Source organism: Mizuhopecten yessoensis, unplaced genomic scaffold (genome assembly GCF_002113885.1).
Source record: "Mizuhopecten yessoensis strain PY_sf001 unplaced genomic scaffold, ASM211388v2 scaffold10903, whole genome shotgun sequence".
Taxonomy (NCBI): Eukaryota; Metazoa; Mollusca; class Bivalvia; order Pectinida; family Pectinidae; genus Mizuhopecten; species Mizuhopecten yessoensis.
Window position 1 is genome coordinate 372,357 of NW_018408779.1, and position 17,749 is coordinate 390,105.

Below are 17,749 nucleotides of genomic sequence, written 5' to 3' on the forward strand. Positions count from 1 at the left end.
GAAAGTTTCGTGTCGGATGTCAATTTTCCGGGCATTCTGGACATTGTTTTCGAGGGAAAAAATTGACGTGCAAAAAAAGATAAGTAGAAGTTTATTTCAGCATTTTCAGCCAAAACAATTACCTGTGAAAATTACATAGGTGCACAAATAACACAGGTTTTTACGGTAGCTGTGATTTCTGAGTAAGGCTTTGAAAAGCTTGATGTGGGCCTCAGATTTTGTTATGGCATATTTATATTTCAAGGGAGATATCAATGGCAGAACTTTTGGATGTCAAAGTTGTGTTACTGTAACTAAATCTCATTAATTCATATTGTAATTATGTCCCCTTCAACTTTCTGTTCTAAAATCACAGACCTTTTTTTCGGGCACCAGAGTGTCTGGACTAACAAGGAATCCTGTTGTAACAAAAGATTTAACATACCATTGTAACCAACATAGTTAGCTTAAATGCACAGATATGTTTTTGTTTTCTTTGTATGCACCAACCATAAAACACCAAAAATCTAGTTCAAAAAGGAAAATACCAAAACTATCCACATACATGTATTGAAATTCTGTAAGATCAATTAGTGAAACTTAAGTCTCTTCACTATGGCTGACCTATTGTGTGTGATTGATGTTGTTTTCAGATCGGCACCAGTAACGTGGCAGATGACATCACCGCTGCTCCAGATCCCGCTATAGTTCCTCATCCGTCTGAAACTGTCGAAAATTCTGAAAATATCGAAACTTCTGATCACTCTGAAATCATTGAAAACTCTGACAATTTTGAAACTCTTGAACTTTCTGAAAGTGTTAAAAATTCTCACAAATTTGTCACAGTTGAAGAATCGAATGACACAGAATTAGATAATTTTGATAATTCTGGAGCCATTGAAAATTACGATCAGCCTGAAACAGTTTCTATGGAAAGTTTGAAAAACGTACAAAAATCAGAGACTCTAACTGACTTTGATCCTTCAAAACATGGTGATCTACCAGCTTTTGAGGTTTTGGGAAATTCTGTCACCAAGAATTTTGAAATGACAGACGTATCCCCTTTTGCATTAATTGAGCCTGATGACCATTTAGCTGACCAATCTGAAATGTGCTCTGGCCACTTGTTCGAATCACAAGAGGGCAATTTAGACCAATCAGAGAATGTAGGGGAATCAATAAGTCCCAACCAATCAGAACAGTTTGTTAATGACAGGACTGACCAAAACAACCAATCAGAACAGTTCGTTAATGACACGACTGACCAGAACAACCAATCAGAACAGTTCATTAATGACACGACTGACCAGAACAACAAATCAGAACAGTTCGTCAATGACACGACTGACCAGAACAACCAATCAGAACAGATCATTAATGACACGACTGACCAGAACAACCAATCAGAACAGTTCGTTAATGACACGACTGACCAGAACAAGGGCACTTTTCAAGATTTGAACCAAACAGAGGATACAAATTCTGGAGAGAAAATGAGCCAGTCAGATTTGAAAGTCTCTTTGGCCGTATCTGATTGTAGCACAAAGGTTGAGAGTAAAGGGTCATCTGCAAGGTCGAGGTCAGAGGTCTCGGACTCTAAATATGTCAAAAAAGTAGACATAGTTTACCCAAAAGATCAGCTCGCTGATCGTAAGGATGGTCAGGAAGCTTTCAACAGTAACAATCCCAATGAGGTAGAGATCAAAAGTCTGGACGGTGAAAACAGTACCCAGTACATCAATGTAAACATTAGCTCTGAACAGTTTACAAGTGATGCAATCCAAATTGGATCAACACTGAAAAAAGGTGCTCCTGATGTCAAAAGTCAAAGAAAGGTCATAAGGTCAGAAGTCAAAATTTCAGAGGTCATGACACAACAATTTGATCCTTCATTGTACGATCGTGAAAAGTTGAAGGTCACTGGTGTTCCATTTAAAAAGGAAGATAATTTCTCTGACCCTGGTTTCTCTGTGTTAACACAAAGTAGATCCCCGTTGAAGGTCAGAGAGTCAAAAATTCCTCATTCAGAATTATCTCCTACCAGAGAAACTGTCAATGTTGAACCCAACCGGCTAAAAAGTGTTTCATTTCCCCTCGTTATGAAAAAAACAGACATTTCTTTTAAAATGACTGGAGACACAACCAATATGGAATCATGTAAAATACAGAACATTGATCAGGAAGCCAGGCAAGAAAACTCGGTTCAGAAATCTAATGCTGTAAGAGTTCAGAACTTTCGTCCAGTACAGCGGGTCAGAGAAACTATAGACGAGGACAGGGTACTAACCTTTCATACAGAGATACAAGGCATCATGGGAGATTTTGTCACTCCACTCGAGGTGACTTAAAAAAAGATACAACACATTTATTCTACAACAAGGGGAGATAATTTATATAATCTTACAGACTTAATGAAGAATATTTGATCTTTTTGCTAATTTAGAGTAAAATATAAGTAAATTTTACAGAAAATTCCATTGAGGACAAATTTTCATTTTTCGTTAAATCCTGGATAATTTATTCTAAATTGACACTGATAATGTGATACTTCTGATTATCTCCCTTTGTCCTAATCTTTCTGACATCTTTTATATAAACTGAAGGAAAATGCACAGATTCCCACCAATTCATATATACACTGTACATGTATAAATGTATTTTTTCAACCCTTTCAGTCCCCTGGCTGAAATGGTGCACCAACGCACAAACTGAGTTATATTCCAGAAAAACCTTCAACATGTCAACAGGCTAGAATATTGATGACTTTTACAATCTTTCTGGTTTCCTTTCTTTTCTGTTTTAATCTTCAAAGAAAATACCCCAAAAAAAGGAAACAAAAAGACTGAGATATGATCTTTGTAAGATATGATCTTTGTAAGATATGAATAAGTCTTTCATGTAAATCTTCGATATCTTTTTCTTCGGGAACATAGAGAATATTGGAATGTTTGACGCAAAACCAACTTGTATGGAGGGATTGTGTTTTATCTGATACACACTCAAAACTTCTTGTCTTATAAAGCAGGTCAGATAACACATGTTTAAAGCTTGTTGGACTTGAATTAATTGTGGTATTTAGGACATTAATTAGGGCGATGTTAAAACTGATTTCACTGTGTATCATGACCTTATAGACATTTACAGGTTAGTACTACACTACTATAATTATGATACATACATGTCTGTTACATGTCTGTTACATATGTCTGTCTATATTCATGTTTCAAATTGCTGAAGTTAATAAACATTTTCATATCAGTCTGACAGTATTAAAATTGGTATTAAATTAGGATCATTCAGTTTTTAATAATCTGAAAAAAGTTGCAAAATATATTTGACATATTAAGTCTGTTCTCAAGATAACCTGAGATTTTGTGCCTGGCCATCATGCTCACTTTATTTAGTTAATAGTACTATCGCTTAGAAAGAGGAATACTCAGGACAGGACCACAGTGAAGGATGTCCAGGTTAACAACTAACAAAAGGGTTAATACTGCCAGAGTTATTTTCTTTCAGCCTTTTTTTATAGAGAATCAATTTGCATATTGTATTGGAATAAATTTTCATATTGAATATGCATGGTAAAATTGCATATTAAAATAATGTATACATAATGTGTATTGAATATGTATGGAGACTAAAATTTGCATATATTGAATACATATGAACATAATTTTTGTATGAAGATTTGATTTTAAGGTGGGGGGGGCAGAGATTGAAAATAACTAAATTCTGACAACAACGACTGAGGAATGATCAAGGTTGTTCTGTATATGGATGTTAGTGTTTAATGTATGTATCGTCCTATATCAATATTTAAATCTCTATGATCATCTAAGTATAGTCTGACTTCTGTCTACTCTCCTTAATTCTCCAGCTGGTTCATATACACATGTACCTGGTCAATTACTTACTGTAAACATATGTTCATCAGTGGAAATCTGATTTTCCTTTCATGCCCTAACTAATGACACATTTGCAAAGAAAGATGTACATGCTTATTTTATAATTAGCAGGATTCCTGTGTTAAAACTTGATACAGCTGTAAAATATCACTTGTTTTGTTGTCAACCTAATCACATGTGACTTTAAAGCAGAAAATAAAACAAAATTTGTATTGTAAGATCACCACTTAAATATGTGTGTTTACAGTATGATTATCACATAAAATCCTGGTGAAATATTATGTAAATTTCCTATTTATTATAATATACAGCTCAGGGTAGTTTGTATACATATCTAAAATAGCAAAAAACTATGTTCAAATATTCGTTTGAGTTAAATGCTCTTATAAGTGAAGAGGGAAAAGTTGTTTTCTTTCAAAAAAGAAAGTATTCATATGAAAATGGTTAAAATTGATGCAAATGATAAATAATGAAATGTAATGATGTGTTATCAACAGCAGGGTCACATGACCTGATCAGATTACATCCATTGATTACATTCAAATTCTCATAAAAATCGAAGAATTGGTAAAATATATAATTAACAGAAAATGCTTGTCATTTGATTGAACTTTGATGAAATTCCATTTTTCTTACAGGTCAAGTCCATTTCTAACAAAAAAGATATTAAAAATTTTAGAATTTTTAGCATTTTTCACGTTTTTTTAGTTAAAGATTTATAATGTCATATATTTATCATCTTGAATGGAAAAAAACTAGATTTCATCTCGAATATTGTTCAAAGTATTATAATTTTTGTTCTTGACTCAGAACCCAAACTTCAGTACATTTCAAACGTTTAACAGACCATTTACCTACAACTAAAGATAATTGTATTTGATTCTTTCCGTTTCAAACATTTGACAGACCCAAACTCAGATCGTGCCTAAAAGTAAAACCGAGGATGAGATTCGGGCAACCTCTGCCCTCAGTCGTGCTTCGCTGAGGAAAGAGTATCGTAACAAACTGGGGGAAGTACGGGCAGCCGTGGAGGACCGCAGAACCAAGTCACCCGCGATCTCTATTCCCTCACAGAGGTCACTGGAGGACGACCAGCTCATAGATGAGGATGACGACGACGATATACCCTACAATGATATTGAAGGTCAGAGGTTAATTATGTTAAAGGTTAAAAGTCAGAACAAATATTATTTGACCTACTGTGAATGTTCTAGATTGAATGTGAGACGTGACTTATGTTAAAGGATGCCCATACCACGGCCAGAAACTGAAACTATGTATTGGAAACTGATTATTCTGGCAACTCTTTTCTGAAAAGAAAATCATCCCTTACAGGCTTTTCATGCAAAAATAATAAATAAACATACTGGTAAGTAATAACTATATCATAGTCACACTGTGCTACAGTTATATATCATAGCCACAATGTGCTACAGTTATATATCATAGCCACACTGAGCTACAGATATATATCATAGCCACACTGTGCTACAGTTATGTATCATAGCCACACTGTGCTACAGTTATATACCATAGCCACACTGTGCTACAGTTATATATCACAGCCACACTGTGCTACCGTTATATATCATAGCCACACTGTGCTACAGTCATATCTCAAAGCCACACTGTGCTGCAGTTATATATCATAGCCACAATGTGCTACAGTTATATATCATAGCCACACTGTGTTACAGTTATATCATAACCACACTGTGCTACAGTCATATATCATAGCCACACTGTGCTACAGTAATATATAATAGCCACACTGTGCTACAGTTATATCATAATCACACTGTGCTATAGTTATATATCATAGCCACACTGTGCTACAGTAATATATAATAGCCACACTGTGCTACAGTTATATATCATAGCCGCACTTTGCTATAGTTATATCATAGCCACACTGTGTTACAGTTATATCATAACCACACTGTGCTACAGTTATATATCATAGCCGCACTTTGCTATAGTTATATCATAGCCACACTGTGCTACAGTTATATCGTAGCCACACTGTGCTACAGTTATATCATAGCCAGACTGTGCTACAGTTATATATCATAACCACACTGTGTTACAGTTATATTATAACCACACTGTGCTACAGTTATATATCATAGCCAGACTGTGCTACAGTTATATCATAGCCACACTGGGCTACAGTTATATATCATAGCCACACTGTGCTACCGTTATATATCATCGCCACACTGTGTTACAGTTATATATCATAGCCATACTGTGCTACAGTTATATATCATAGCCACACTTTGCTACAGTTATATCATAGCCACATTGTGCTTCAGTTATATCATAGTCACACTGTGCTACAGTTATATCATAGCCACATTGTGCTTCAGTTATATCATAGTCACACTGTGCTACAGTTATATATCTTAGCCACACTGTGCTACAGTTATACATCATAACCACACTGTGCTACAGTTATATATCATAGCCAGACTGTGCTACAGTTATATATCATAACCACACTGTGTTACAGTTATGTCATAACCACACTGTGCTACAGTTATATATCATAGCCATACTGTGCTACAGTTATATATCATAGCCACACTGAGCTACAGATATATATCATAGCCACACTGTGCTACAGTTATGTATCATAGCCACACTGTGCTACAGTTATATACCATAGCCACACTGTGCTACAGTCATATATCATAGCCACACTGTGCTACAGTAATATATCATAGCCACACTGTGCTACAGTTATAGCATAGCCACACTGTGCTACAGTTATATATCAAAGCCACACTGTGCTGCAGTTATATATCATAGCCACAATGTGCTACAGTTATATATCATAGCCACACTGAGCTACAGATATATATCATAGCCACACTGTGCTACAGTTATACATCATAACCACACTGTGCTACAGTTATATATCATAGCCGCACTTTGCTATAGTTATATCATAGCCACACTGTGCTACAGTTATATATCCTAGCCGCACTGTGCTACAGTTATATATCATAGCCACAGTTTGCTATAGTTATATCATAGCCACACTGTGTTACAGTTATATCATAACCACACTGCGCTACAGTTATATATCATAGCCACACTGTGCCACAGTTATATATCAAAGCCACACTGTGCTGCAGTTATATATCATAGCCACACTGTGCTCCAGTTATATATCATAGTCACACTGTGCTACAGTTATATATCTTAGACACACTGTGCTACAGTTATACATCATAACCACACTGTGCTACAGTTATATATCATAGCCGCACTTTGCTATAGTTATATCATAGCCACACTGTGTTACAGTTATATATCATAGCCATACTGTGCTACAGTTATATATCATAGCCACACTGAGCTACAGATATATATCATAGCCACACTGTGCTACAGTTATGTATCATAGCCACACTGTGCTACAGTTATATACCATAGCCACACTGTGCTACAGTTATATATCACAGCCACACTGTGCTACCGTTATATATCATAGCCACACTGTGCTACAGTCATATATCATAGCCACACTGTGCTACAGTAATATATCATAACCACACTGTGCTACAGTTATATCATAGCCACACTGTGCTACAGTTATATATCATAACCACACTGTGTTACAGTTATATCATAACCACACTGTGCTACAGTTATATATCATAGCCACACTGTGCTACAGTTATATTCAAAACAAAATTAAAGGGAAGTTTCAGTATATACGAAAAACCACTGTGCAATGGGACAGGGATCCTTAAGATTAAAATTGTGTTACAAGAGACTGATCTGGTTGGATTTCCAAATAATACAAGCATGTAAAAGGTTGTTTTTTTTTTTTTTAAATATTTGTAGACTGGAGCTAGGTTGCCGTAGTTTGTGGGTTTGGGTTTGTGGGTTTGTGGGTTTGTGGGTTTGGGGATTCATGAAGCCATCGATTAACCCACTGGTATTTTGAATGAAAACTATTACAACAAGTTCATTGATGGCGAGATAAATGTTTTAAAGATTACACCATTATGCTTATTTCACCTACAATCGACAAAAATGTCAAACAGTGAATCATTGTGCAAGGTCAAAGGCTGTGATGATATAGGTCAAAAGTTAATAACAACAGTTTTAGAATCTGGATAAAAATTATGATGAGGACACTGTCTGAGTTTGCAAAGGATAAAATAGCTAATATGGAGTGTAATTAAAGGCTAGGCTTACTGGAGAGTTATTGTTTTGTTGTAGAATTGAAGAAAGAACAAACAATGGAAATGGGGACTTCCCCACCTCCAGGTCAGAAAGGTCAAAGTTCATCAAGGTAAGTCAATGTTATAGATGTATGTGTATCAAGTATATTATAACCAAATGGCACCATTTCTAGTTCTCTTAAAATCCATTGTTTGTATTTTCATGTTTTGATATGATGTTTAATCAATTGCAGGTTGTCACAAATTTCTGGGGACCATCCAATCGTCACTGAGTACCTGCGCCTGTACGAGGGAGTGGTCGAGTTTAGAGGCATCCTCAGCAAACTCATGGTGGATAGAGGTAAGATTATAATGGTCAACCATAATGGTGGATAGATGTAGGATTGTAATGGTCAATCATAATGGTGGATAGAGATAGGATTGTAATGGTCAACCGTAATGGTGGATAGAGATAGGATTGTAATGGTCAATCATAATAGTGGATAGAGGTAGGATTGTAATGGTCAATCATAATGGTGGATAGAGATAGGATTATAATGGTCAATCATAATGGTGGATAGAGGTAGGATTGTAATGGTCAACCACAATGGTGGATAGAGGTAGGATTATAATGGTCAATCATAATAGTGGATAGAGATAGGATTGTAATGGTCAATCATAATGGTGGATAGAGGTAGGATTGTAATGGTCAACCACAATGGTGGATAGAGGTAGGATTGTAATGGTCAACCATAATGCAAGCTATTAATTCTGTATTTCTGTTTCACTATTTTTGTAGAATTTAAGTTAAGAATTTTTGAGCAGACCATAAATCTGTAAATAATTTTGTTTAAATTTTTATTGCATTAACACATTTCTTTATCAATAATTCATGAAAGAAGTTGAACTCATAATGTCACAGTTTACAATTAAGTTTAGCATCAAATTGCCAAAAATAAACAGTCAATGAAACTCATGTAATCCAATCCTGAAGAATTCTGACACCCTGTATCGTAGGTCATGTCTGAATCTACATAATGCTGTATTCCCATTTCTATCAAGACTGCTTTCTGATAACTAATGACCAACATGTTATTTGTAACAGGATTTTGGATTAGAAAAGTTCATATTACACAGGTTAATCCTACCAATATTTTATGTCCTACAGGGTGTCTGAGAAGACAGGTTAATATGGACAATATATTATGTCCTGCAGGGTGTCAGATTAGACAGTATATTATGGCCAATAGGTTGTGTCCCACAGGGTGTCAGATTAGACAGGTTTCACCTGAACTCCTCCCCATTTCAGATATGCTGCAGCCGAGTGAAATCCTGGAGGATATTGACATGATGAAGTTTAATGGTACTGGCAAGGTGGAGCCCCAGCTAGAGCACATGACACACAATGTTTTTCATGGTAAGCTACCTGTGTATGGAAACAACCTGAATATAATGATCAACTGTATATAAAACCACCTGTATAGAATGACCTCTTTGTAAAATATATGATTGAGGATATAGTGGTGTAAAAATGACAGAATTAAGGTAGTCTGTCTTGATATTTTACCTGGATAAAGATCAGACTACACGATGGTTCAAGTGAGTCTTCCTAAATCTCAGTATACTGATCATGTTACTGAAACACTCTGTAACAAGAGAGTATAGACAGGTGTCTGTAGTGACTGTAACAAGAGGGTATAGACAGGTGTCTGTAGGTGTCTGTAGTGACTGGAACGAGAGAGTATAGACTGGTGACTGTAGTGACTGTAACGATAGAGTATAGACAGGTGTCGGTAGTGACTGTAACAAGAGAGTATAGACAGGTGTCTGTAGTGACTGTAACTAGAATGTATAGACAGGTGTCTGTAGTGACTGTAACTAGAGAGTATAGACTGGTGTCTGTAGTGACTGTAACGAGAGAGTATAGACAGTTGTCTGTAGTGACTGTAACTAGAGAGTATAGACAAGTGTCTGTAGTGACTGTAATGATAGAGTATAGACAGGTGTCTGTAGTGACTGTAACTAGAGAGTATAGACAGGTGTCTGTAGTGACTGTAACGAGAGAGTATAGACAGGTGTCTGTAGTGACTGTAACTAGAGAGTATAGACAGGTGTCTGTAGTGACTGTAACAAGAGAGTATAGACAGGTGTCTGTAGTGACTGTAACAAGAGAGTATAGACAGGTGTCTGTAGTGACTGTAACAAGAGAGTATAGACAGGTGTCTGTAGTGACTGTAACAAGAGAGTATAGACAGGTGTCTGTAGTGACTGTAACAAGAGAGTATAGACAGGTGTCTGTAGTGACTGTAACAAGAGAGTATAGACAGGTGTCTGTAGTGACTGTAACAAGAGAGTATAGACAGGTGTCTGTAGTGACTGTAACAAGAGAGTATAGACAGGTGTCTGTAGTGACTGTAACAAGAGAGTATAGACAGGTGTCTGTAGTGACTGTAACAAGAGAGTATAGACAGGTGTCTGTAGTGACTGTAACAAGAGAGTATAGACAGGTGTCTGTAGTGACTGTAACAAGAGAGTATAGACAGGTGTCTGTAGTGACTGTAACTAGAAAGTATAGACAGGTGTCTGTAGTGACTGTAACTAGAGAGTATTTACAGGTGTGTGTAGTGACTGTAACAAGATAGTATAGACAGGTGTCTGTAGTGTCTGTAACAAGAGAGTATAGACAGGTGTCTGTAGTGACTGTAACAAGAGAGTATAGACAGGTGTCTGTAGTGACTGTAACGAGATAGTATAGACAGGTGTCTGTAGTGACTGTAACAAGAGAGTATAGACAGGTGTCTGTAGTGACTGTAACTAGAAAGTATAGACAGGTGTCTGTAGTGACTGTAACGAGAGTATAGACAGGTGTCTGTAGTGACTGTAACTAGAAAGTATAGACAGGTGTCTGTAGTGACTGTAACTAGAGAGTATTTACAGGTGTGTGTAGTGACTGTAACAAGATAGTATAGACAGGTGTCTGTAGTGACTGTAACTCGAGAGTATAGACAGGTGTCTGTAGTGACTGTAACTAGAAAGTATAGACAGGTGTCTGTAGTGACTGTAACTAGAGAGTATTTACAGGTGTGTGTAGTGACTGTAACAAGATAGTATAGACAGGTGTCTGTAGTGACTGTAACGAGAGAGTATAGACAGGTGTCTGTAGTGACTGTAACAAGAGAGTATAGACAGGTGTCTGTAGTGACTGTAAAGTGAGAGTATAGACAGGTGTCTGTAGTGACTGCAGTAACAAGAGAGTATAGACAGGTGTCTGTAGTGACTGTAATGAGAGACTACAGACAGGTTTCTGTAGTGACTGTAACGAGATAGTATAGACAGGTGTCTGTATTGACTGTAACTAGAGAGTATAGACAGGTGTGTGTAGTGACTGTAACGAGAGAGTATAGACAGGTGTCTGTAGTAAATGTAACGAGATAGTATAGACAGGTGTCTGTAGTGACTGTAACAAGAGAGTATAGACAGGTGTCTGTAGTGACTGTAACCAGAGAGTATAGACTGGTGTCTGTAGTGACTGTAACGAGAGAGTACAGACAGGTGTGTGAAGTGACTGTAACGAGATAGTAGAGACAGTCGTGTGTAGTGACTGTAACGAGAGTATAGACAGGTGTCCATAGTGACTGTAAAGTGAGAGTATAGGCAGGTGTGTGTAGTGACTGTAAAGTGAGAGTATAGACAGGTGTGTGTAGTGTCTGTAAAGTGAGAGTATAGACAGGTGTGTGTAGTGTCTGTAAAGTGAGAGTATAGACAGGTGTGTGTAGTGACTGTAACGAGAGTATAGACAGGTGTCCATAGTGACTGTAAAGTGAGAGTATAGGCAGGTGCGTGTAGTGACTGTAAAGTGAGAGTATAGACAGGTCTGTAGTGACTGTAACGAGAGAGTATAGACAGGTGTCTGTAGTGACTGTAGTGATAGACTACAGACAGGTGTCTGTAGTGACTGTAAAGAGAGAGTATAGACAGGTGTCTGTAGTGACTGTAGTGATAGACTACAGACAGGTGTCTGTAGTGACTGTAAAGTGAGAGTATAGATAGGTGTGTGTAGTGACTGTAACTAAAGAGTATAGACAGGTGTCTGTAGTGACTGTAACTAGAAAGTATAGACAGGTGTCTGTAGTGACTGTAACTAGAAAGTATAGACAGGTGTCTGTAGTGACTGTAACTAGAAAGTATAGACAGGTGTCTGTAGTGACTGTAACTAGAAAGTATAGACAGGTGTCTGTAGTGACTGTAACTAGAAAGTATAGACAGGTGTCTGTAGTGACTGTAACTAGAGAGAATAGACTGGTGTCTGTAGTGACTGTAACTAGAGAGTATAGACAGGTGTCTGTATTGACTGTAACTAGAGAGTATATACAGGTGTCTGTAGTGTCTGTAACGAGAGAGTATAGACAGGTGTCTTTAGTGAATGTAACGAGAGAGTATAGACAGGTGTCTGTATTGACTGTATCTAGAGAGTATAGACAGGTGTCTGTTGTGACTGTAACGAGAGAGTATAGATAGATGTCTGTATTGACTGTAACTAGAGAGTATAGACAGGTGTCTCTAGTGACTGTAACTAGAGAGTATAGACAGGTGTCTGTAGTGACTGTAAAGAGAGTATAGACAGGTGTCTGTAGTGACTGTAACTAGATAGTATAGACAGGTGTCTGTAGTGACTGTAACGAGATAGTATAGACAGGTGTCTGTAGTGACGGTAAAGTGAGAGTATAGACAGGTGTCTGTAGTGACTGTAACTAGAGAGTATAGACAGGTGTCTGTAGTGACTGTAATGAGATAGTATAGACAGGTGTCTGTAGTGACTCTTATTGAGATAACTTTGTTGGACTTTTTCTATTTCAGTGTTTGAGGAGATTATCACGGTGTTATCTTCCTTACTTCTGGCTGACAGGGTAAGTTAGATCTGAGTCGCCTCCCCATCTGATCCTCCATCCTATTACCTGATATAACTGTACTGGTACATTTAAATCAGATAATAGATTTACTTCCTTAACTCATTCACCTCTAAAGACACATTTTACCTCTTTCAATTAAGAGGTTGGAATAGTTCATTATACAATTTCAGGGGTGAAAGAGTTAAGTAAGGAATAGGTTGTGTTTTGAAATTTTAAATGACTTCTTCTGCTGAGCAATATCATGCATAGAGTTGGGTAGGTTATGTGGAGGGAAGGACATCAATATTGTTTAATTTATACTGCATCCACTTTCAAAAGGTTAATTGGGTCAAATATGCAAGAAACAAAAAAATATAAATCAAGGTGAGCAATTAAGATATTAGGACCATTGTTTAAATTTTTATTGCGAGTCTAATGACAAATAAGGGAGTGTCTATTTATCCTCAATGAAACAAAAACACCTCTGCTTATCAACCCACAACCACTTCACTTATCAACTCCCGCCCCAATATTAAAAAGACTCAATAAGAAATACATCGAATGATGACAGCTTTAACATATTACAGGAGCCAATGGTATCGTCCCTTACTGGAGGGGGTATGATGATGTCCCGAGATACCACACAGGCCATGGTTGGTCCCAAGTCAGCAGAGTCAGGTCGTGGTCCCACAGTAACACGCGCCAGTCATCACTCTCAGTTTTCCGCAAAAAGTGATGTGTCGGAACGTATCGCCCTCCGGGAGCTTCAGGAACAGTATGATCGACTGTAAGTAAATAAGCTATCCCTGTACTGGTACAATGATCCCTGACTTTACTGACACCTGGCTTTACTGACAGTTGACGTCAATGACACCTAACTTTACTGACTCCTGAATTTACTGACACTTGACGTCAATGACACCTAACTTTACTGACTCCTGAATTTACTGACACCTGACATCAATGATCCCTGACTTTACCGACTCCTGAATTTACTGACACTTGACATCAATGACACCTGACATCAATGATCCCTGACTTTACTGACACCTGGCTTTACTGACACTTGACGTCAATGACACCTGACTTTACTGACAGTCCTGAATTTACTGACACTTGACATCAATGACACCTGATTTTACCAACACCTGAATTTACTGACACTTGACATCAATGACACCTGACATCAATGATCCCTGACTTTACCGACTCCTGAATTTACTGACACTTGACGTCAATGACACCTGACTTTACCGACTCCTGACTCCGATGACATCTAACAATTAACCTAACTTTTAGCTTGAATCATCTTGGTAGGATTTTATGGTCCAAAGTGTCTGATTTCTCTTTCTTTAAAAACACGGTCTTACCTGATGAAATTTCTCAGTCCCTGTTAATGATGGAAAAGACAGGACCTAGTGCACACTGAACTTGTCACTAGCTTCTAAAACAAGATTTGTTTTAATTTTACGGGTTTTATGAAGATAAGGAGTAACCATTTCAAAGTGGCAAATACTTTCTAAAGTAAACTTTTATAAATTGTTTTTTCCTGGTTATAGGAAAAATGGATAGAATGAACTGTATTGATACAATCAAGTATGCTAATATAGCGTGACATGAACCATAACTGTAGTTAAACACTTTAATTGATGTTTTAAGAGATTTTCAATTCTGCCTAATCTTTGTTTATAACAATATTCCTATTTATGTGTTTTCTCATTACAGACAACATCAGCTGACTGGTGAAACACGGAAACATGATGAACAACTAAGGTGGGTTGTCATGACGACAAAGTCATCCATTGAGCATTAGGCTGCTTTTTATGTTTCTTTATTTTTTTGAAACATAGATACATTTATGTATGACTAAACCATTGGGGTCAGCAACATAAAAGAGACTGAAACCATGGCTGGCATCTGTTTAGCATTGTTGATGTTTGTTTTAGTATTTTGTAATTTAGGGTACATAGTTTTTAGAATCAGGAAAAATAAGCTTAAAGAATAAGCATAATGTGTACCATAGTGTCAATGTGTGTTTTTAGTATTTTTGCAATTGGTCTGGAGGTTTTAGAATTAGGGAAAATAAATGTACGCATTCTTGTAACTTATTGAATATCAAGTCAATGATGTACATATTTTTGTTACCATGGTAACAGGCACAATACCGTCGTCATGATGGAGATGCAGGACACCATTAACGATTTGCAGCGAGAGTTGTCCAACCTCGGCCGATCATCCAGCCGGCTCCGGCCTCAGTCCGACACCACCTCCCCACATGTAAGTAACCAAGCCAAGCATGGTCAAAGTTTTCTTACATTAAACTGACCTTACTTTACCTGGCAGAAATACTCACACAACAGATATTTTCTTACAGTATTTTTTAGTCCACCACTGGTTCCGGGGGAGTGCAAGAAGGTCAATGATTTGACCTTTGAACTTGTCTTTTTAAAATGTTTGTCCATAGCATATCTTCTGTACTATTTCACCTGGAGTAATCAGATTTGGTATACACAAACATCTTGGGATGGCGGAGTGCAAGAAGTATGTCACTATATCATCACTGTGACCTTTGCCTCCTGACATAAGTGTACTGTCTGTTAGATATAGAAATCATTCCCGGTGGGGGACTATATGGACTGCCTTGCTACACTCTGCCTTGTACATGTATGTAAGTCACTTGGTTACATTTAGAAGCCAATCCAGTTTTGATAGTATATATTTAATTGTCAAAACAAATTTTTCCACCAGCATCCGTTGAATTGCCTTGAAGTTTATTTTTGATGGTAAGTAGGGGTCTCGGTAGAGTGACAGTTCTAAAGGGAAAAGATAGCGATAAATGGAGCTTAATAATCTATTTCAAGGGGATGACATACACTGATTTGGTTTGACTTAGACATGTGTCTTTTATATAAATATATCTCCGAGTAACAGATAAAAACAAATCTTTACATGTAATAAATTATGGTCAGATTAATGATTTTGGTTTAGTCGGAGTCCATATTTTCAAAACTGTTATTTATTTTTGTTATTTTTTTTGCCAGGGGACGACAGATTCAGCGGTAATGTTTACGCGGCTAGACTCGGAGAGGAACTGCAAAATAATGAAACGAGCTGTGAATGATCAGAAAATGGAAGCAGATAAATACAAGGTAAGGGGAGACAACTCATGGGAGCAGATAAATACAAGGTAAGGGGAGACAACTCGTATTGTGACTGTGCGAGGGGGTTCGCTCCATCACATTTGTCAGTAGTGTGTAAAAAACGTTTTGAAAACTTAAGAAAATATATAAAGATAGACATTCCCTATCATTATCGCTAGACCAGATTTTGTGACTTCCTGCCCCGTTGCTTATAATGTATTTGAAAAATCAAATGGTAAAGTTGAGATGGAGAGGTATGATATCAGTGACTGTTGATAACTAATGCATACTTGCCAACTCTCCCTATTTCGAAGGGAGACTTCCGATTTTGGACCCTTAAATTTGGCATTTCTATCCAGTAAATTTGCTAAACTATTTCATTTGAAAGAACGACTCCAAATATGTCATTTAAAGGGGACTCATGGGGGTGGTATATTGAAACATTTTATTTAGGTTTTAATTTTGAGCATGCAAAAATCTGCCCCATGGAAATTTCAAACAGTTGGCTAGTATGCTTATGTGAAAATGTATCTTGTCAAAATAACAGTTACTTCTATTTTGGTTAGTTTTTTTATTTGAAAAAAAAGTTTTGTTTTTAGTTGTATTGGTTAATTTCAATTTGTATTTCCCAGGATGCACTGGTAAAGATGGAGGATTACGTGGGTCTACCAGCACAGAGGTTCGCGCATCTTGTTCGTAAATATGTCCACCACAGTCGCATGAAGGAAATTGAAGGTGAGCGATTGATTTTTTTCATTAATAAATTATTTGATTTTTTTTTTAACTTTTTAATTGCCTGAAATTATGATGTTTCCAGTATTTTAGTAATACTGACCAAATATGATTAAGCTGTGTTAACAAAATTCATCAAAACTTTATGATCATAATAAAGAGCAGAAGTAGAGGACAAATGCAGCTTCAAAATATGGTGCCCTCAATCTTCAGATTCAATCAATATTTGTTGTCATGACCTTTGTATAATTGACAAGATAATGTTGTAGGGGTAAGTTAGCATTAATGACAACAATTTGTAAACATGAGCAGTGCCTGTTGAATGGGTACAAGAACAGGGACCAATAAATCATAGAACTAGACAGGCTATATCATAATTATTTTGTTCAATCAGAGAAGTACAATTAATATTTTTGGATTTGCTATTCTTTTTCATTTTTTCAGAAAATGTCAAGAAGAGCAAAAGCCTGAATGAGAATGTGTTTGAGATTCTTGACAAGATGGAGGCGCTACAGAATGAGGTAAACTGATCTTTTGTCTTAAAATTACATTTATTTATTCTCATTAATATATACATTTATGACTGTAAAAGAAATTACCTATATTTAATCTTTGCATTTTAAATGACCTGTAGGTATAGTAATTCTGACCTTTACTTACAGCGAGCTAAGACATGGGCAGACAAAATGGACCAAATGGGGTCAGAAAGACTACGCCTGGCAAATCTTTTGATGGAGACATTGGACTCGATAGAGCAGGAGTCTGGCATATTCCTCATCAAACCCATGTACTCCTACCGTGGCAGGTACGTACCAAACAAACCATGTACTCATACCGTGTCAGGTACGTACCAAACAAACCATGTACTCATACCGTGACAGGTACGTACCAAACAAACCATGTACTCCTAGCACGACAGTTAAGGT

At 36.9% G+C, this 17,749-nt stretch overlaps 1 protein-coding gene across 3 annotated transcripts in view; it reads left to right on the forward strand.

Annotated features, from left to right (window-relative positions):
* LOC110463415 (microtubule-associated protein futsch-like) overlaps positions 1-17,749 on the forward strand; it is a 138,881-nt gene that overhangs the window by 106,610 nt on the left and 14,522 nt on the right. For 2 of the 3 annotated variants that reach the window (XM_021517995.1, XM_021517996.1), the window contains 12 exons: positions 4,791-5,028; positions 8,121-8,193; positions 8,317-8,423; positions 9,372-9,479; positions 12,920-12,969; positions 13,539-13,738; positions 14,677-14,724; positions 15,108-15,228; positions 15,993-16,100; positions 16,724-16,826; positions 17,268-17,344; positions 17,486-17,628. In XM_021517995.1, the coding sequence (XP_021373670.1) occupies positions 4,791-5,028; positions 8,121-8,193; positions 8,317-8,423; positions 9,372-9,479; positions 12,920-12,969; positions 13,539-13,738; positions 14,677-14,724; positions 15,108-15,228; positions 15,993-16,100; positions 16,724-16,826; positions 17,268-17,344; positions 17,486-17,628 (1,376 nt within the window). Of the gene's footprint in view, positions 1-639; positions 2,319-4,790; positions 5,029-8,120; positions 8,194-8,316; positions 8,424-9,371; positions 9,480-12,919; positions 12,970-13,538; positions 13,739-14,676; positions 14,725-15,107; positions 15,229-15,992; positions 16,101-16,723; positions 16,827-17,267; positions 17,345-17,485; positions 17,629-17,749 lie in introns of those variants that run through there. The other variant, XM_021517997.1, reaches the window with a different exon arrangement.